At 44.2% G+C, this 21756-nt stretch overlaps 1 protein-coding gene across 2 annotated transcripts in view; it reads left to right on the forward strand.

Annotated features, from left to right (window-relative positions):
• Window positions 1-9974: 9974 nt before the first annotated feature.
• NGLY1 (N-glycanase 1) overlaps window positions 9975-21756 on the forward strand; it is a gene marked incomplete at its 5' end in the record, with an annotated part of 56618 nt that continues 44836 nt past the window's right edge. For both annotated transcript variants that reach the window (XM_079704372.1, XM_079704373.1), the window contains 2 exons: window positions 9975-10105; window positions 17176-17290. In XM_079704372.1, coding sequence (XP_079560498.1) covers window positions 9975-10105; window positions 17176-17290 — 246 coding nt within the window. The remainder of the gene's footprint in view (window positions 10106-17175; window positions 17291-21756) is intronic.

Consider the following 21756-nt stretch of genomic DNA (forward strand, 5'->3'; position numbering starts at 1 on the left):
GGTTGAGACTCAGAGGGTCAGAGACGTTCCCGTAGCAGACCACGACACGCCCAGCAGGTATTGACTGTTGCTGAAATACCTTAAAGGCCTAAGAAACAACATCCAAGGTGGTTTTTCTTGGGTGCTTGGTATGAGCTGTTAAGGAGCGCAGGGAAAATAATGTTACATCAGTTTTACTTATCAAACCACCTGTCTGGACTCAACCCTTTTTAGACTCTCAGTACACTCAGACATTCCAAGACAAAGAGCTGAAAAGACCACTCATTCGATTCACAACAGAACTTCACAATGAAAAATATACAGGCACTCCTGGCCGGATGTAGGCTGCGGAAAGCATCCTTTTTCAGGATTACCGAGGCCTTATTACAAAAAACAGCTCACATGTCGGTGGCACAAAACACACTTCAGGGCCTATTCTTTGGGGTGGCGGTGAGAGAACTTTTTCGATTAGGGTTTCGGGGACCGCGAAGGTCAAGGGCGGGGTAGTGGGTACGGAAAGGGGGTGTGGCCAACTCCCCGCACCGCCCCAGACACCCGAGGAAAGCGTGGCGAGAGGAAAGGACACCTGACCCGGGTCCGCCACACCCCTCTCCCCACGCAGCGCCGACCCGACTCGGAGCTGGAGGGCAGAAGAAGAGGAGCGAGCAGCCACTACCTGCACCCGGCCTCCGGCGGCCAGCGCACCGCAGTCCCACGCGCGACGCGGACGTGCGCAGGCGCACAGCACGTCCGCGCACACCCACGTCCGCACAGGCGCGCACGCGCCCAGCAGTCCGCGCACGTCCGCGCACACTCACGTCCGCACAGGCGCGCACGCGCAGTCCGCGCACGCGCACGCCCGGCGTGCGCGCCCTCTGGGCTGGGCGCCCTTCCCCCGCGTCACCTTGGCGGAGGTCAGACGGTGAGGGGAGGTTGTGGGCGCCACCTCACCGACTCCAGCGTAACTTGGGAACGAGCACGTAACGAGGGGAGATAGCATTTTTGCGTATCAAAAAGGAATCTCTTTTTTTTTCTTTTGCTAATAATCCCAAATATTCCCCTGTTGTGGGAAGAGGGACTCCGTCATATTCGCCCGGAATGCTAGGGAAGAATTAAAGAAGTTACCGTATCCTTACAGTGATCTCTGTATCGCTCAGAGCTGTTTATAATAGCAAAGTAGGACTCGCCGAAATGCCCAACAGCAGGAAATCAGTTGTCTATTTTGTGGTACATCTAACTAATGTGCAGCCATTTAAAATAATTTTATAAGTGAATATTTATTAATGTGGAAAGATGTTGATAATTTCTTAGAAGAGCCAAGCTGTAACTTGTATTTTTCCTTTTTTTTTTAAAGGGTTTTCTTGGGGGCGGGGTCTGGTCTGCAAGCAAGTATAATGATTGCGGTGTTTTTCCCTTATTTTATTTTTTAATTTTTAAAATATTTTGGCCACTCCTTGTGGTGTGCAGGATCTTAGTTCCCCGACTAGGGATGGAACCCAGGCCCCATGCAGTGGAAGCCTGGAGTCCTAAACACTGGACCGCCAGGGGATTCCCTTTCCCCCTTATTTTTGCTTAGCTTTGTTTATCATCTCTACTGTATACAAATGATGCTTTTGTAATAATAAGGTTACTTTTACTTTTTAAAACTTATTTTCAGCTCTTGGCCGTTGCTCAAAATATCACAGCCATTGTCTAAGAATGGAGACAAGAATAGAATAGAGAAGAATGTAGACATTTATTTCTAAGTGTTTGAAAACTTCAATAACTTTTATTTGCTCAGAGCTCACTGTGAATCTATCAAGGGAAAAATAACATGAAAATATAAAAAAGCAAGAAATCAGCAAGGTAGTATTTGTTTAGATGACCATCTGTTGCTCACATGCTGACCCAGGTGTGTTTTGTGTCCTTCTTTCTTCTGTAGATAAAGGATTGACCATATAACCTGCATCTGAACCTCTCAGCATGTTTGTTTCTTTCTGGACAGTGTGCCTCTTGATGGCTTCCAAGTAGAGTGCTTTGTCTTCTTTCCCAGCTCTAGGGAAGAATTTGGGAGAAGCTTAGCTTTTCCTGGTTAGTACTGGATTTAAATGTGTCTGGAAATAGACTTTTTCTAAAGTAGTTCCCTAGTACGACCTTGAGTCATCCTTGATCCAAGGCCTATTCAGTCACTTCTTAGGATGACCTTCTTTCAGTGACGATAGAGTTACTTTAAGAGAAATTAGGGCTTCCCTGTTGGCGCAGTGGTTGAGAGTCCGCCTGCCGATGCAGGGGACACGGGTTCGTGCCCTGGTCCGGGAAGATCCCACATGCCGTGGGGCAGCTGGGCCCGTGAGCCATGGCCACTGAGCCTGCGCGTCCGGAGCCTGTGCTCCGCAATGGGAGAGGCCACAACAGTGAGAGGCCCGTGTACCGCAAAAAAAAAAAAAAGAGAGAGAGAAATTAAAACAAACGTGGTTATAAAATACAACTCAAAGTTAAGGAGTGAGAGGTACCCAAACTTGCTCTCTCCTCTCTTCATGGCTGTATAATATTTTAAAATCATAGTGTGAAAAGTCCTAAAATATTTTTTGAAGCCAAATTCATATGAAACACAGTTTTAACATGCTGTCCTTTTTTCTTTTGTAACATCACAAAATTATCTTGGATAAGAAGTGACAAGTCAATTAAAGTATTGTAGAGGGAATTGGCTGGCGGACCAGTGGTTAGGACTCCCCGCTTCCGCTGGTTGGGGAACTAAGATCCTGCGAGCTGTGCAGTGTGGCCAAAAAACAGAAAGAAATATTGTAGGAAAGTAAAGCCACCAAAAGTCTTTTCATTTTTATTTCTACCTCTGATATTTCCTTTGGTCTGGAAAGGGGTGGGAGATTTTATGATATTCTAATAGCTATACTGTATGATTTAGTACCATATTCCTTGTTAAAATACCATGGTGTTTTAGCTAAAGTACCAAAATTTTCAAAAAGGCTCCACTTGCCATAGCCTCTTGTTCAGACATATGTTTACTTAAATTCTTTGTAATGTGATTCAAAACTATCTTTCCAGATATAGTTCCCATTCTCTATTAAAATAGATTTCCACCCAAGATGGCTGTTCTCTTGCTCTCTGTACATCCCCTGCCTGACCAGTGCCTGCTTCACCTACACCCTATTCACGTGACTGACCTTCCTACAGACTTGCCCCCAGCCCCAGCTGGTGACTGTTCTAATCTTTAGATCAGAACCTCTGTAACGTGAGAGTTCATCAAAGAAGCAGTGAGGGGCGTGCCTCACTGCTGGTAACCGAAGAGCCAACTTGACATCAATTCCCCTATAACTGGTAACCTCCCCCTCCCCCTGGAGCAAAGACTGTCGCTATGTCCTGCCCACCGTCTGCTGCAGACGGTGGGGTGTCACTCCACAACCTTGCTTCAGACATGTAAGATCCCCCATCCACTAAACCACTGGTGTCTCTGTCACTGACTGGGCTCTTTCTTTTGTCTTGAAGCTGGGTAAGCCCAGGGCTTGCAGGCCTGCAGGGTGCAGCCCAACACCCAGCAAAAGTGATCTTATCATCTCTAGATTGACTTCAGCTTTTCTTTTTTCATCTCTGTATCTTTGCTTTGCTTTTCTTCAACATTCATTTTCTTCCTAAGCTGTGCTAGAAGCTGGTATATGAAAATGAATAGGGTATGGTTCTTGCTTTCAGGAAGTTCATAGTCTAAGGAAACAGCCATGGAGACAAATATGTGCAAACCACTGAAACAGGTGCTATAATAGAAGAATACGACAGAATTATAATAATACAAAGGAGACAACTGGGTCAATACTACCTTCCAAAGTCAGGAAAGCCTTCAAAAAAGTTGACCTTTGAACTGCATCTTGAAAATGAGTACATGTTTGTCTAGTAACTTTGGTGGGACAGGCCATCCTGACAGAGTAGAACAAAGGCCTGGATACCTGATATCTTCCACAAACTGCTAGTGGTAGTTCAATGCGGCCAATGCTGGATGTGAGGTGTGGGACAAAGCAACAGTGAAAGCATGAGAGTGAAGCAGGGGCTAATCTGAAAAAGTCTTGGATGTTGTGCAGAAGACTTTGGATTTGATCCTGTAGGTCAGAAATGATATGCAGGCAGCCCAGGTCTAACATGGACTGCGACATTCTTTCATTGAATCTAAATTCCTCTAGGAAGGAAATGGTAAGCTCTCTCATTCCCTTCACCGGACTCTCTGCTACTTCATTTGTCTTGAACAAAGCCACTTAGTACATTCAAGTTTCTTGCCTGACTCCTGACATCATTTGACGGTAGAGTGTGTTTTGCTGAAATCTGGCCTCTACACTGGTGCCAGATTAAATCTTGGAGACAGAGTTTTGGGTGAAGTAGAAAAAAATGGCTTTATTGCTTTGCCAGGCAAAGGGGGCCACAGTGGGCTCGTGCCCTCAGGACTGTGTGCCCTGCCCTGGACGGGGTCGTGAGGAGTCTTACGGTGTTCAAGGAGCAGGGCGTGGTCAGCTCGTGGACATTCTTCTGATTGGTTGGTGGTGAGGTAATGGGGAGTCGGCATCGTCAACCTTCTGGTTCCAGCCGGCCTGAGGTCTACATGACTGTGGGCAGCAGACAGTTAACTTCCTCCACCTGGTGGGGTTTTCAGTATCTGCAAAACAGCTCAAAGGATGTGGCTCAGAATATTCTCTATAGTCCTGGAGGAACAGGTCCTTGACCTGTTAAACAGGTCATTAAACAGGTCCTTGACTCTGTTTAACGGCTAAACTATTATTATTTTGTCTTGCTTGATTGTCTTCCTTTCTTTCTGCATTTTCTCACTTCTCTGATTATTCTTCAACTAAAATTTTTCTACGGACAAAAGGCAGGTGTAGGACGTGGGTGGAGGTCTATTCTGGGCAGGCCTCCTAGGGTCCTGCTCAGTTACACGTGGGCAAGGGGTAGCCATAGAAGACGTTTCAGCAGAAGAATGACATGATCAGATGGGCGGTTTAGAAAGATCATCGTTGCAGCATGTGCAGGGGGATTGGGGAATGTGGGAGTGGACATGGGGAAGAGAGTTAAGACTGGTGAGGCTCTGCCGGGGGGATGAATTGGGGGCTTGGGATTGACATATGTACACTACTATGTATAAAATAGATAATAATAAGAACCTACTGTATAGCACAGGGGACTCAATGCTCTGTGGTGACCTAAACGGGAAGGAAATCCAAAAAAGAGGATATATGTATACATATGGCTGATTCACTTTGCTGTACAGCAGAAACTAACACAACATTGTAAAGCAACCATGTTCTAATAAATATTAAAAAAAAAAAAAAGAAAGGCTGGTGAAGCCCTGAACTAAGGCAGTGGCACGGAGGAGAGAGTGCTAGGATGCTGTCCTTAATTAAGTGTGTGTTGGGGGCATTTCCTCCCACAGCTGGGAAGTCCTCCCCTTCCTCATCTCATTAACCTCCCAATTTAAGGGTTTTCTTCAAATTCTTCTTCCATGAAACTGCAACCACAGTGGAATTTTCCTTCTTCTAAACTAATAGTTCTCCAAATTTACCGTGCACCAAAATCACCTGAAGGGCTTACCACACACTCTGCTGGGCCTCATCTTTAATGGTGGGGCTTGAGAATATCCTGACAGTTCCCTGGTGATGCTGATACTGCTGGTCTCACCAGTGCTCGAACTCAATGACTTATGAAGGCGGGGCCTGTGCTCATCTCCTCCCTTGCTTCACAGTGTGTGGCGCACGGCCCTTGGCTTCATAACTATTTGGTGAATGAATGAATTACGGAATGAATTAATAAACACATACCCTTATGCATATACCACTTTGTGCATTTCTTACCAAATGATTTTTTCACAGTAACTCTGTTTCATCAACTCAAGGGCTATCTGTATGTAAGGTATTATTATTCATTTTGTCCTTCCTACTAGATTAAAAGTTTCTTATGTCATCCATCCCAGACTGCTTTGCATACAGCATGTGCTCAATAAATAGTAGTTGCTTAATTACTTAATACAGTCACACAGTAGTGAGCTACCACATCAATTCCTGAGAGGCTTCAACCCCTCTCCTTGCCAATAACCTTTATTGAGGTCAACATTATCTTTCTTTCTTTCTTTTTTTTAATTAATTTATTTATTTTTGGCTGAGTTGGGTCTTTGTTGCTGTGCGCAGGCTTTCCCTAGTGGCGGCGAGCGGGGGCTACTCTTCGTTGAGGTGTGCAGGCTTCTCATTGCGGTGGCTTCTCGTTGTGGAGCACGGGCTCTAGGCATGCTGACTTCAGTAGTTGTGGCTCACAGGCTCAGTAGTTGTGGCTTGCAGGCTCTAGAGTGCAGGCTCAGTTGTCGTGGCACACGGGCTTAGTTGCTCCTCGGCATGCGGGATCTTCCCGGACCAGGGCTTGAACCCGTGTCCCCTGCATTGGCAGGCGGATTCTTAACCACTGAGCCACCAGGGAAGTCCCAACATTTTCTTTTTTATGACAAAACCTATCCTGGGGAAATTTCAGTGAGTTATATCTTTATTTCATTTAAGAATAGGGCCAGCTTATGTCAACTCTAAAGATGATGTTCTTAACAAAGCTGGAATCCTAAAAAGAAATTCATTATCTTGAAGCAAAAAAAAAAAAAAATCAAGTGAATGAACAGGAAGTTCAAAGCTGATTTAATACTAGAACATCCTTTTATGTGTTTGGAGCAATGGTGGGTATAAAGAGATTGACTAGCTTAAAACCTTTAACTTTTCTAAAGGAAACTGAAGAATCAAAATATTTTCAACTTGACTTAAGTGGAAGAAGCAGACAAGGAAAAGAATGAGTCAAGTCCCTTGTTATAATAAATTCCCTTAATAGCTTCATAGATGATGGTATCCGAGAGAGAGTAGTTACTCAAAGTAAAGAGTAATTGGGGGACTTCCCTGGTGGCGCAGTGCTTAAGAATCCACCTGCCGATGCAGGGGACACGGGTTTGAGCCCTGGTCAGGGAAGATCCCACATGCTGCGGAGCAACAAAGCCTGTGCGCCACAACTACTGAGCCTGCACTCTAGAGCCCGCGAGCCACGACTACTGAGCCCGCGTGCCACAGCTACTGAAGCCCGCGCACCTAGAGCCCGTGCTCTGGAACAAGAGAAGCCACTGCAATGAGAAGCCGGTGCACCTCAATGAAGAGTAGCCCCCTCTCGCTGCAACTAAAAAGAAAGCCCGCGCGCAGCAATGAAGTTCCAATGCACCCAAAATAAATAAATTTTAAAAAAAAGTAATTGGGAAGGATTTAAATTTCAGGTGAATTAAAATAAACAATAATTTAGTGAATTACCATTGAAATGAGGATTTCTATGATTTTATGGACTGTACATTATTTTAACAGCATTAATTTTATGGCATTGGTTTTCACACTGTGGTTGCATGTCCCTCACAAAAGTACCTTAAAGCCATTATCTCCTCAAGGGGAAAGCTAAGTTGATAACATTCTATTCCTCCCCCACCACACAAGCACTCCTGCTTCAGTTCTAGAGCGCCTCCACTTTGGTGTTTTGTATATACTAGGTTTCCTCCTAAGGGTTTATTTAGAAAAAAAAAGAAAAAAAAAGTGTTCTGTAGCCTTAAAAAAAGTCATAAATACTAGATAGGATATGATAACCTTATACAATTATTATAAGAATAAATGAGTGTGCTGATGGAAAGAAGAAACTCAAGGGGAATACTGTTTGTGATAGAGACAGCTATTTACATCCCAGGCCTCCCACCTCCCATCCCACAATTCCCAGAGTTGTGGGTGGTGCCTGTCCAGCTAAGGACTACATTTCCCAGTCTCCCCCCCTTTTCATCTAGATGGGGCTTCATTTTCACTAATGATACAGTAGAGAAAACGCTGTTTGTCATTTCTGGGCCCATGTGGTTAAGAAGCAGGTATGCAGTCTTTTTGCCCAACCACTAACTAAATTCAGAAGTCTCTGTGGCCATATAGCAGTAGTTAGCAAACCACACGCTAAATCCAGAAGGCTGCTTGTTTTTGTAAATAGTTTCATTGGACATACCCATACACATTCATTTTAAAGTACAGTTGACCCTTGAACAACACGGGTTTGAACTGCATGGGTCCACTTATATGCGGATTTTCTTTCAACAGTAAATGCTACAGTGCTACACGGTCCACTGTGAGTTGCAACCTCAGATTCAGAACCACAAATACAGTGGAACCTCAGATATACAGAGGAAGTTATACCCAGAATTTGAATGCTTGGAGGGTTGGTGCCCACGTTGTTCAAGGGCAAACTGTATTGCCTATGGAACTACAACTGCAAAGGCAGAGTTAAATAGTTGAACCAGAGACCCTATGGCCACAAACCCTTAAACATTTAATATTTGGCCCTTATAGAAAATGTTTGTTGACCTCTATTCTATGGGATGAAAGGAGCCTGGGGCCCTGAATCATTATCTGGAGGAAAGCTGCTCACTGACAAATGTTACCTCTTGTATGAACAAGAAAGAAATTTCTCATGTTAAGTTACTGAAAATTTCAGTTACAGCAGCTAGCAACACACTATCAGTTAAACACACTATTCTTGGAAGCTGGTCCAAAAACCTACATATTTATTTAAAACTTCTCACATATATCTGACAAGTGAATGGTAACTGGAGTGGGTGGTTATTGCTCAGGGTCTTGCTCAGAGACACTGGAAGAAAATTTCAAATTTAAAAAGCAAACTGAAGATAAAGCATCAAGAACATTCAAAGAAGCTACTTAGGCAAACAACTTTTAAAAATATATAGTGTCAAGAAAAACATTTGTTGAGGTTTGGAAAAGAAAGAAGGCATTGGTAAAGTACACTTTCAAGGTCATGGAGAGGTAGATGATGGATTGAAGAGGTTAGGATTCTTTTTTTTAAAGAGGTTAGGATTCTTCTTTTAAGAGGAATAAAGGACACTGATCACAGGATCTACCTGCAAAACAAAGTCACAAATTAATACATACACTTACTATATGGGATGCATAATTTTGCTGTCTTTCCTTTCCCCTCCATTCCATTCTACTTTGTCGTTATTGGATATGTGTTTTACTTTGGTCAGTAGAGTCCACATCCCACTATGTTGCAAACTGCAGTTTTGAAAAAAACTTTACAGAGGCATCATATTCTCTGAGCTGGGACTTATGCAAGAGATTTTCAATCATTTATCTAATTCCAAAAAAAATCCATATAGGAGAAACCCAGCAGAGTTTATGTGTTTGGTTTTGAACGTGGTTTTCTGCTTCCCTCTGGGGTCTTTCATCCACATTTACTTAGGAAGGCCTGACCATCTGCGAGGAGGAAGCTGTAGAGTAGTTTCATCTGGGGGCAAATGGGTGGTTGGAATATAGGGGTTTTCCCCACCGTCTGGCTGGAGCTATTGAGGCCGGCCCCGGGGCGCCGAGGAACCTGGGTTCCTAAGATGCACCAGCCAGAACCCCCTACCCCGGCGCGAAACCCCCGCCCCTCCACCCCACCCCGCGGCCCCGACCACCAGACACACATGGGCAAAGCCCCTCGGTCCGGACGACCAAGACCCACACCCCCGCCTGGTCGAGGGCCCCAGGCCCTGACAACCAGGCCCCTGTCGGCCCAAGCCCCCAACGGCCCCAAAAAACCCGCAGCTCCTCGCAGACGAACCCCACCGGTCCCGGATACTAGTCCCCGCCTCCTGGAGACCAGCCCCCGCCCTCCCCTCCCGCCGAGTCCCCAGCCCAGGATATCAGACCCCGCCCCCTGGAAACCCCCCCGTCCCCTGGGGACCAGCCCCCCCCCCCCCGCCACGAGACCATCCCCCCACACCGCCCTGGAGACTAGCCCCCGCCCCTGGAGACCAGCCCCTTCCCCCTCGGCTGGGCCCCGCCCCTGGAGACCAGTCCCCACCCTCTCGGCCGGGCCCCGCCCCTGGAGACCAGCCCCCGCCCCCCGGCCGGCCGCAGAGCGCGGCGAGCTCACGCGCCTGCTCAGAGCGCACGCGGTGCGGGGGGAGCACGGCGGCGCGCTGGAGTATGGCGGCCGCGGCGCTGGGCAGTTCCTGTGGGTCCGCGTCCCCGGCGGTGGCCGAGCTCTGTCAGAACACCCCGGAGACCTTCCTGGAGGCCTCCAAGCTGCTGCTCACCTACGCGGACAACATCCTCAGGTGCGGGGACGCGGGCGGGACGCGTGCCAGCGGGCGGGGCGCGGCGCCCGCGCGGCCGGGTTTGGGGGCGCCCGGCCGGCCCCAGGGGCGCGGAGGCCGGGAGGGCCCCGGGCCTGGCTCCCGCTCGGTGGGGCGGCGTGGGGGAGCTGGGGCCGCCCGCCAGGGGCCTGGAGACCCGCCCGGCCCAGCCCCGCCGGAGCCGAGGGAGTCTCTGCACCTGTGACCTGACACCTGCTGTCGCGGAGCCCGGGGCGAGCCGGGTCCTGGGACGCACGGGGCGGAGGAGGGGAAGGCGCGCCCCCGACTCTGGCCTCCGTCGGGCGGTTGAACCGTCTTACGTGTCAGGACAGGAGCGGCGACAGTGTTTCATCCCCACTGCGTGCGTTTTACCCACCAGGTGCATTCAGTTGCCATAGGGCTTCTCAGAAGTTTGCCACGGACAAGATGTTTTCTTCCCAGCGTTTTGTGAATATCCTAATACTAGAGCCTAACACTACCGTGGTGTTCGTGAGGATAACCTTGGCTAAGAGTAGTTTGTTTCCTTTTCCTCTGAGCACACTTCTAGACCTCTAAGGAACCTTACAGATTTGGGGAATTGGGAAGTAAGTTTGATTAGTCATTTTGAAGCATTACGTCCCTCCACTCTTAGATCAAATGATGTGGTGTCCTGAGGGACGGGATGTGTGGGGGAGGGAAAAGGAGCCCCACATGCCGCCGCCTTAGTGCTGTTAGCTCGTTTATCAGGGCGCCGTGATCATATAGGCTCTGCCCCCTGCTCCCCAGCCCCTGGTGCGCTTGCTTTTCTAAGGGGTGGATGTATTGGCCTGAAGTCTAAAAGGAGATCCTTCGCAGTGTCAAGGTTGTAGATTTCACGTGACCCAGTTTTGGAGACATTAGTTACAAGTGCGGTGTCTTAACCCATGGCAGTTTTAATATGGCTCATATAGGCAACATTAATGATTTAAAAAGTGAATTGAAAGAAGAACATATTGAGCCCTTGTTGTGCGCCAGATGCAGAGAGGGATGCAGCATGCGCACTGTGCACAGCTGCACAGTTGAGACCTATATGGGGGCCGCCTTCCTCCTCTGTGACACCCTCTCAGCTCACCTTCTCAGCCCTGGGAGGTCTGACAGCTCTTCAGAGCGCAAGGATGCCAGAGGATTCTGCACAGTGAACTCCGAGGCAGAGTTCTCCAGAGGCCGTCAGCTAGCACCTCCCATCTGGAAAGCCACCAAACTATTTAAACCCCATTCTTCAGAAAAGGGAGTTGCCCTTGTAATGAGGATTCACTTCTGTTTTCAATCCAGGGAGACCACAAATGCTGAGATCAAGGTGTTTTGAAGAAGGAAGTCCTTTGCATCATAATCATCATTTTGAGTGTTTACCAAACTCATAGAAGAAACCTGGCATGCTGTCAGTGTATCTTATAGTCTCTACTATGGCTTATGTTTCTTTTCTTAAAAAGTTTTTTTTTTAATCCAAAAAGGGAATTAGGAGTCTGGAACTCATATAAGTGGAGATGGTATGAAAAGCTACCAATTTTAGTTTGTCTTAAGTAATAGTATTAGTTCCTGCCCTCATTCTTACAGTTCAAACTCGTTTGGTCTTCAGAGGGGGGAAAAAAAAACCTCACCTTTTCTTCCTCTTCCAAGTCCAGTGATTTGCTTGCCTCTTAACAGAAAAGCCCCAGGCCTTTTCTTGATCCCTTAGCTACACTGCATTACAGACAGGCTAATCTAACTTACTTGAGAATAGAGGAAACCATCGTTTCTTTTGCTGTTTTAGGAACTCCTTTAGCATGAGAGGTGAGGGATGTTGTCTTGATATCCTTTGCTCCTACCTCAGGATCTGACATAGCATTTTATAGGGTGAGTGCTGAAATGAGAATTTCATTTGCAGTTTTTTTATTGTTGTTAAAAGCGATTTTTGTCACTATACACTGGTGAAAATAATACTTTGGGTTAAGTTTGAAATTTCTGCCTCAGATGATGTTTATCCTATTCTCCAACTAAGGCTCGTAAAGCTAATAATGAAATTATAGAATGAAGTATATACTAATTTGCATGCACAGTATACCATGGGTTTGAACCGTTTTTTTCAGTTCACTGACTTCTAGATAAAAATCAGCTGTCCTCAGTATCTACCTTTCAAAAGTCTGCAGTAGTTTTACTGGCATTCCATGTGGGTTCCCTAGAAAACTTGCTTCATTCATTCTTTAAAAAACAATATTTGATTTTCCACTAATTTCCTTTGCAAACTGCACACAGTTACTGGTTATGAACTGCACTGGGTGTGATTGGGAAGGGCCAAGAATGGAAAGTGGTTTCTTCCTTCAAGGAAAATAAATACGCCTGGGAGAAAGACAGAGGTATGGAAAATAGCCACAGCATAAAATCTAGAGAACAATTAATTCCAAGACAATGTTTAAGCACTTACGTGTTTATGTGAGGAGATAGCTGGATGACCTAGTGTGGAACAGTTGAGAACAAAGGTTTGGTGAGAGAACATATATTTGACGTGATAGGCAACAGAAAGTGATTGTAGTTTCTAGACTCAAAAGAGAAGCATAATGAGAGATTCACGTGGAATAATGATGCGAGAAGACACAAGGCATGGGTTTCATTTCTGAAGCTACTGCAGAGCATAAGCATAACTGTGGATGGAACAGAGAGAAGAATTGTAGTCAGAGACTGGCAGTCCTTGATGACTGAGTGCCAGGGGTAGAGCTGGTAACGGGAGGAGACAAAATACTGTACCTGAAATCACTTGAGATTTCTCATCTGGGTTACTACTGACACCTGGAGAAACTGAGCAAGGTTGTCAACTGAGGATGGGCAGCTTGTTGGCAGCTTGTATGGTGGAGAGTATTTGTAATCAAACCAGTGGGTTTAAGTCCCAGTCAGCCATTTCCTAAGAATGTATGTAAACTGGGCTTCAGTCTCCTCATTTTTAAAAGGAACGAACAATACCTACATTATAAGATTGTTGCAAAAGATAGAAAGAACATGGCACATGTGTTGTTTGTTAGTCTCATTCAGTTTTTCATGTTAAGCTAGGTTACGTGTAGGTTTCCATTGTTGTCAGCTGCAGAGAATGGTGGAATTAGAGCCAGAGATGCTTCCCAGATGTTCTAAAGGCAGAGAGATGTTTCTGAAATTTTTGCATGTAAGTCACACTAACAGATTTTCAGAAGGACTAGAAATAGTTTTTCAGATGACCTACAAACCAACTTTTGTCATCAGTAATAAAAATGCAAGATTATAGGATGCACTCATGTACTAAATTTCCATTTGTGAGAACTCTGTCTGGGATTATGCATTCTAAAGAGGAAGAGAGCTAGTGAATGCTCAGATATATTTAATTCCTAGCATTTCTGAAATAGAAACATTTAAGCTTTCCTTTTCTGAGAAAAGGAATGCTGTGACTCAGTGGGAGGCTTATTATTAACATGTAAAATCTTAGAAATATGGTAGATTATGACTTTTTAGGTGCAAAGCGGGAGTTTTTCCTACTATTCAGTTGTAAATACACAGGCTATTTTTCTGTAAATGAAACAGTTTGTCCACCTGTGGGTAAGACAGCTAGGAAGGCACCAAAGTGTGTTCAAGGTGATGGTTGAGTGAGGTTTAGGAAGTTTTGCTGCCCTTTCAAACCTTATTCATTCAACATCATCATCCAACAACCAGAAAAAGAAATCTCAAGCTAAGGTGCAAGATAATTGCTAACAAGCAAGATAAATAATAAAGTCGTAGAAATAGTTAATTGTCACCAGAGATAGGGAAAAAAAATCGAAGAGTTGCAAGATAATTGCTAACAAGCAAGATAAATAATAAAGTCTTAGAAATAGTTAATTGTTACCAGAGATAGGGGGAAAAAAATCGAAGAGTTATAGCAAAAAATATTTGAGAAAAGTCTGCAGAGAAAATTAAATTAGTGGAAGAAGAAGATCAAAACTAAAGGTCCGTAGGGGTACTTCAGACGCTGCAGGATACTGAGAGTAGTAATGGGCTCGAGGAGAGTGGCCACTCCAGGCTGATGCTGTGAAGCGAGAGGTTCAGGAGTGTTTGTATGGCACTTCTCCAAGGGCAGAAAGTGGGAGCTGATGGATCCGAGGTCTGATGGCCCTGGGGCCAACTTCTGTAAGTCTTTGAGGGCTTCAGGGGCTGACTTTCACATCAGTCTGTGCTCAAGACTATGGCTGGTCTGGTCAACACATTCATTCATTCATTCATTCATTCATTTATGGCTGCATTGGGTCTTTGTTGCTGCGCACGGGCTTTCTCTAGCTGCGGCGGGCGGGGGCTGCTCTTCATTGCGGTGCGCGGGCTTCTCATTGTGGTGGCTTCTCTTGTTGCGGAGCACGGGCTCTAGGCACGCAGGCTTCAGTAGTTGTGGCACATGGGCTCAGTAGTTGTGGCTCATGGGCTCTGGAGCGCAGGCTTAGTTGCTCTGCGATGTGTTGGATCTTCCTGGACCAGGACTCAAACCCGTGTCCCCTGCATTGGCAGGCGGATTCTTAACCACTGCGCCACCAAGGAAGTCCTGCTCAGCACATTTAAAAAGAAGAAGCTAGGATTTGGGTACCTGGATGTTATTGCCATTTTTCAAATTTTTTTTAATTAATTAATTAATTTTTGTCTGTGTTGGGTCTTCGTTTCTGTGCGAGGGCTTTCTCTAGCTGCGGCAAGCGGGGGCCACTCTTCATCGCAGTGCACGGGCCTCTCACTGTCGCAGCCTCTTGTTGCAGAGCACAGGCTCCAGACGCGCAGGCTCAGTAGCTGTGGCTCACGGGCCCAGTTGCTCCGCGGCATGTGGGATCTTCCTGGACCAGGGCTCGAACCCTTGTCCCCTGCATTGGCAGGTGGATTCTTAACCACTGTGTCACCAGGGAAGTCCTGCTCAGCACCTTTAAAAAGAGGAAGCTGGGATTTGGGTACCTGGATGTTATTGCCATTTTTCAAATTTTTATTTGCAATATACGTTGAGTGAGAAAAACACATAAATGATATGTGAGGTCCATAGAAGTTGTACAAAGATAGAACATTGTTTGTTAGAAACCAGAGAGGAAAATCTAAGCTATACAAAGCCTGTAGCAGAGAAGCTGCTTCGACCCTTTGAAACGTGTCTCAAAATAATAAGCTATATCAGAACAGCTCGTGTAAGTTTTATAAGAATTTTTTAGTGTGAAAAAGGGAAGAAAAATTAGAAAATTAAGCCCAGTGAAAGACTTTGATTATGTAGAAATCTGGAAACTCTTGGGAAAAAATAGACTAAGATAGCTCAAGCAGTTCTGCACCAGTGGGATATACCATCCTGGTGGTACTGATGTGTTTAATCACCCTGTGGAACGTGTTGAGTGTGGTGAAAAGACGCCTCATTTACCTGTAACTAGCTTTGGTAAAGGTAGGATTGTTCACTGTTTAATGTTTAAGTGGTAAGAAAGAGCGGCACACTTATGATATAGTGTGGTATAGAAGCCAGGGATGTAAACATTTCACTGTGCCCAGGGCAGCCCTCACAGCAAAGGCCAAAGGTCAGTATTGCCAAGGTTTAGAAACCCTGATCTGATACACAGAATAAAAGAGTAAGACATCTGTTTCTCTTTGTGTTTCTCAGTTACCTGTGATTTTCAATTACCTGCAGTAAAGAACAGTATTTTTAATTTCCAACCCTTTGTGGACCTATAACTTTTGTAAAATGCAATGAAAATTTCATGGCAGTGTCAAATTGCTGTAATAATTACTGAATTCTTTCAATTTCTGTACTCCTCATGGATGAAAAACAGTGTTTACAGATCAGCACCAATCTGGACATTTTAAGTAACACTATTTTGGAGCTTTTGTCTCTGAATATTCTGTAATAAATTTGTGTAATTTTTGAAATTGAAGAAAAGAGGTTTAAAAAAGTTTTGTGTAGTATTTATGACAGTTTGGCAACAGGAACCGCTTGATAGAAAACAAATGTGAAATTTGTTGAAACTTCCACAGTTAACAATCCCTGTTTTGGTTTTTATATCACCATATCTAGAGAACATGTGTAAGTTTAGGACAAAGGTGTTTGGTCATTTGCCAGCACTTGGCCACCCCATCATCCCAGACCCCAGGTTGATAGCCTCAGCACTGCTTCTGTGGACCCCTGAGACAGCCTCAGTCTTTCTTAATGCCATACTGATGGAAGCCACTACCATTTTAAGGGCGTCAGTATCAGATATGAAACCTACTTATCATCCTGAATTAAGTTCAGAGGGCCTTTTGAGTATAATACCTTGATTGTCTTTAACCTTTTATTTTCTTTCTCATTTTTTTTTTTTAGAGCCTTTCTGATTTATCAACGTTATTACAAATCTCAAATCAAAGATTTTTCATGTGCTGGTCTCATCTCATGTGTACTATTCAAAATCTTAATCATGGTAAAAGAAATTCATATCTTCATTGTATTTTATTACCGTAGTTGCTGTGACAAAAATATATCTTTAGCTGAAACAGAAATTATAGTAAAAACAACCATTGGTCTAGGGAAGAAAGAAAAATCAAGTGACCGTAAAGGTATACCTAGGTTCATGTTTGTCAGAAGTAAAGTCTTTGAGGACCTGTGATTCATTTGTATATTGCTTCTTAGTTTCTTTTATTCATTCGTTTCACAAATATTTATTAACCACCATCTACATGTCCATCAGGCGTTATTCTCGATGGCTGAGATCCATCAGAAGAAAACAGGCAAAACTTTCTGCCCCTGTCTGGAACTTGCATGGAATTTTTTCTTAGCAACCTAAAAACTCATAAAGGTCTCTAGTTTTAACAGCACAGAAATAGAATGTCGCATGCGTTTCCCTTATGGCAGCATTGATATTATCAGCTGTGAAGTTAAACAATAATGTTGCAGTAAGTGTGTACAAGATAAGAATCACAAAATCAGTCTGTCTTTCTAGACTGTGCATCCTCTTTCTTTAAAGCTGGGATCTCTACTACTTCGTAGGCGTATAGCCAGTATAAAATGTGAAAAAGAATGCAAAAACATGGTGAAAAATGTAAATTGTTCTATATAATCAGACTTTTTTTTTTTTAATCAGAAACCCTAATGATGAAAAATATAGATCTATCCGGATTGGAAACACAACTTTTTCTACTAGACTCTTGCCTGTCAGAGGAGCTGTTGAATGTTTATTTGAAATGGGCTTTGAAGAGGTAAGTATGTGCACGGTTTCTTCTCCACAGTTCATGTACAGAGCATTCATTATGGTGTTGATAGATAATTTCTAATAAGGATATTTTTATTGATTGATTCATTTTGGAAAACTATGGAACTAGTTATTTCTTCACTTACTGTACATTGAAAAGTCACAGTCCGTATGCTTTAAATTCACAGTAAAATATAATAACTCTCCCACAGGGAGAATTCTTACAATCTCAGTCCTTTAGAATAGGGAGGTCAGACATGCAACCCAAGGACTAAATTGTGGTTCTCTTTAGACTTTTAGCAAAAGCCTGCTATGTGAGCAAACATGAATTGCTGATGGAGGTCCAACCACCTGTGTCCAGTAAGAAAGAAGAAAAGTAAAAACAGAAAAGTTGAGTTTAGTTGCCACACCTAAGGGTTCCCTTCTGTGACAGGAGAAAAGAATCTCAGTGGGTTTTTTTGTTTTTAGGTCAAAAGAAAAGCTTGGTGTTTCCATGTTGTGGAATCTTGTGGCGTAGTTTAATTTTATGACACAATGAAAGTAGCTTTCAAGATGATGAGTTTTCTTTATGCATATATGCTTAACCACTTCTAGTTTATGGAATACTGAGAGCAGTCCAGCCAGGTTCTAGAGGCCAAGCAGTCAGTAGCAGTCAGCTGGCAAGACCGCAGCAGCTGTTAAGGAGATAGGCTGAGTCGCTCTGGGATGTGCTTCCCTCCCCGCCTCTCTGCTTCCCTCCCCTGATTCTGTTTCAGGCCTTGGGAATATAGTGGTGAACTAGTTAGATAAGAGATCCCAGCTCACATGGAGCTTGCATTCCTGTAGGTTAGACAGACAGTGGATGTGAAAACAAGGATGAGCACAAAGAAGAAAATAAGGCGCGGAAAGAACGTCATAAGCACCTGTAGCGATGGGCAGCTGTGTAAGGACGGGCGCTCAGGGGAGGCCCCCGAGGAGAGCATGTTTGAGTTTGGGCCTGAGTGATGAGAAGCAGTTCAAATACCTGATGTGCTCAGGTGAGGGTCTTTCAGGCACAAAGATCCACACGTGGGGAGGATTTCTAGCAGGAGTAGCCTTGGCACAGAAGGTGGCCACAGAGGCAGGCCTGGGGTTTTGGGAACTGTGGTAAAGACTGGACTTTATGACGAGTGGGATGGGAAGCCACCGAAAGGTTTTAAGCAGGGAAGAGTATTTTTGAAGATTGCTCTAGCTGTTGTAAAGAGAATATTCTGGATGTTCTGGGTGGGGGCAAGGGGTGAAGCAAGGAGGCCAGTTATAAAGCTGATCACGTTAGTCTCAATGAGAAATGGTAGTGGTTTGTCTAGATTCTGAGAGGACAGGCCTCGTGTCTGTGTTGCTCCCTGTGTGCTGGCTGCTGGGAAAGGCGCAGTGCAGGTGGGCACCCAGTAGATATTTGTGGGATTAAAGACCGACAGCAGTGGAGATGGGGGAGTAGTGGGATCCAGGATTTCTTTTTGAAGCAGGCTGTGGAACTTGCCGATGAACTAGATGTGGAATGTAAGGGAAAGGAAGGAATCAGGGTGACGTCTGGGTTTTGGTTTGAGCAACTGAGTGGATGGGAGTACCATTCATCGAGGTTGAAAAATCTTGGAGAGTAGCAGGTATCAGGGGAGAAACAACGACCCGTCTTTTGGATAATTATAACTGATATACTGTTAAATATTCAAGCAGAGGTGTCAAGTAGAGAGTTGGATATATGAGTCTTTGATGATTCAAAAGGAGAGGCCAGGGTGGAGGTATAAATTATGGTGTCATCTGCTTGTAGTTGCTCGCAGACATCTGAACCTAAAGAATTAAAAACTATAGATGGGGAAAATTGAGAACATTGATGAATTTGTTCAAGGAAATGCAGATTTTTGAGAGTCAAATGACAGGAAAATTAAGTAAATGACAACTGGAGACTGTTGAAGTGTTTCAGTTTCTCATTGTTTCTCATTGTTGAAGTGGCACAGATTCAGTGGAATCGTATTTATCTTTCATTCAGCAAATACTTGAGTGCCAGGAGGGATGACCAACCTCTCTAGTTTGCCGGGGACTGTCCTGGTTTTAGCAGTGAAAGTCCAGCCCTGCAGAAAACCCCTCAGTCCCAGGCAAACTTGTAAGTTGGTCACGCCAGTGCCAGGTAACAAGCCAGACTGAGACTTGCAGTAGTATTTAATGCAAGTAGAGTCACAATTTCAGAAAAGATGATCATGCTTTAAGACTAATTTATACTTAGAGTTTCTGGCTGGCTTTGGACTTCACACTGTAGGAAGTAAATGTTTTATCAGTGTTAGCCAACGGAGCTGAGACTGAACTCTACCACCAGAAAGAAACTTGGTGGGCTTTGAGATGAAGTAGGAAACCAAGACCTATCCTGAAATTTTCAGTTGCACATTAAAATCCTGGACACCTGTGCACCCACTTGTCCCTGAGGCTGCATTCTTGTTTATGAAAATTCTGAGGAGGAGGTTGAGAAAGACTGGGGTTCAGATGGTCGTGTGACCCATCAGGCTGGCTTAGTGGAGTAGTTCTTGCTGGGAGGTGCACCCACCCTCGGGGAGGATGGGGCATCGAGGGCCGTAGTTTTGGTTGTCTTGGTGACTGGAAGATGTCACCAGCATTTAGCGAGCAGGGACGGGGTTGACTCACATCTGGCAGTGAGAATTGTCTCACCAAGAATGCGTTGAGAAACATAGATTTTGTTAAATGCTAGAATCCTCGTTGGTTTCTTAAAATGTTATTGGGTCTAGTGCATTAAGCCTGTAGTTTTGTCCTTTTATGAAAATACAGTGCTGTCGATTAAACTTTTTCGTACAGACACTTCAATCATAATCATACATTCTTTTAGGACTGGTCCTGAAACGATGGAAGGGAAGGGAGCAGCCTCTGTCTCACCGGGGCCCTCTCTGAGGTGTGGACCAGACAGATCCACGTGGCTGTCAGGCTCTCCCATCTCTGGCCATGGTGTCGTGTACCTTCCTCAGTGCTGCTCCACTCACAGTGTGAGATCAGAGGCCTCCATGCTTGGTTAGGAGTCTGGTTTCTCTTCCCAGAGCTCATCATAGATAGGAGGTGGTTCCTTTCTCCTGTTGGAAAATTCACTGTGTTCCAATTTGTGCCAATCATCGTGTATGTAATCATCACAACTGTAGAAATGCTTTTTGCTCAGCCCTTCAAGCTGTTTGTACAGGCTTGTGGGTTTTGATCTCTGTTCAGTCTCAGGTGGAATCAGTTATAGCATAGCGATTAAGGTCATGCAGTTTGAACCCTTGCTCTGACGGTTGGTAGCATCAGGCAGGTTATTTAACTTCTCTGAGCCTTCATATTTCCATATGAAAAGTGGAGATAAACCCAATACCTACCTTTCAAGGTCGTTGTAAGAATTCTTCGGATAATGTGGGTAAAGTGCTTTTTAGCACAGTACCTAGAAACACATAAATGCAGTAAATGGTAGTAGTCTTTTCTACAGCTGTTTTGGGTAATACGTGGAGATTGCTGGCCTCTTCCAGCTTTTTCAAAAGGATTCACGTGGAATTGATTTTCATGTCGTGGTGGAGTAATGTCTTGACCAGTTGATTCCTGTAGATCTGCCGTCACCAGGGAAATAAGGTCATTCTCAGTTGTGGAGTTGAATTTAAATGCTCACAATCTACAGGTTGGTCCACTGCATATTGTAACAACTGTGTTATCTCATTTGCAGTTGGTGGAATTACTGTTTTAACATTGTTGCTTCTCAACACCTTAAACCTTAATGGAATATATTTTCATTTCACTTTTTTGTTTGTTTTGTAGTTTACTATTTTACATTGTGAGCTTTGTTGTAATGTTTATTGTACCTCAGAGCACTCTGATTATATTATGTGAATTCATTAAATCACTTCTTAAAGAATCAGATTTTTATTGTTTGATGGTTTGTTTTTGTTTGGACCACCTTTGTATTACTAAATAGCAATCCATAGTTTTGAATTGACCCTCAGGATGTAACTTTGGTTATCTTGGAAGAATTAGTGAACTCCATACACAGACTTCTAATCATGTAGCTATTCTTAAAGACTTGAGTTTAGAAGATTGAAAGGTTGTTATATAACTTCTTACTGGTTTTATGTGACCAGTGATCATTTTGAATGGCTGTATCTATAGTATCATTATTTCATAGGGAATTTCATGGAGAATAGTTGTATCATATACTATTGCAGAGCAGATAAGAATGTGCATTTTTGCATCTCTTAGGAGGCTTTCTGACTCATTACAGTATTTCTAAAAGAAACAGTATTTTTCTGAAGGTCTTTTGAAACAATAAAACAGGCTAAACATTTTATGCTAACAAGGAGACATTTTCTTAATTTTCTGGTATACCTTTGCCTGTATTTTTTTTTAAAGTGCCAAAATGGTAAGAAAAGAGAAAGATTGTTAAAATATGATATGTTCTGTAGTATTGGCTCCATTTTATATATACTGTGTAAGAATGAC

The sequence above is a fragment of the Hyperoodon ampullatus genome, assembly GCF_949752795.1.
Source record: "Hyperoodon ampullatus genome assembly, chromosome: 5".
NCBI lineage: Eukaryota > Metazoa > Chordata > Mammalia > Artiodactyla > Ziphiidae > Hyperoodon > Hyperoodon ampullatus.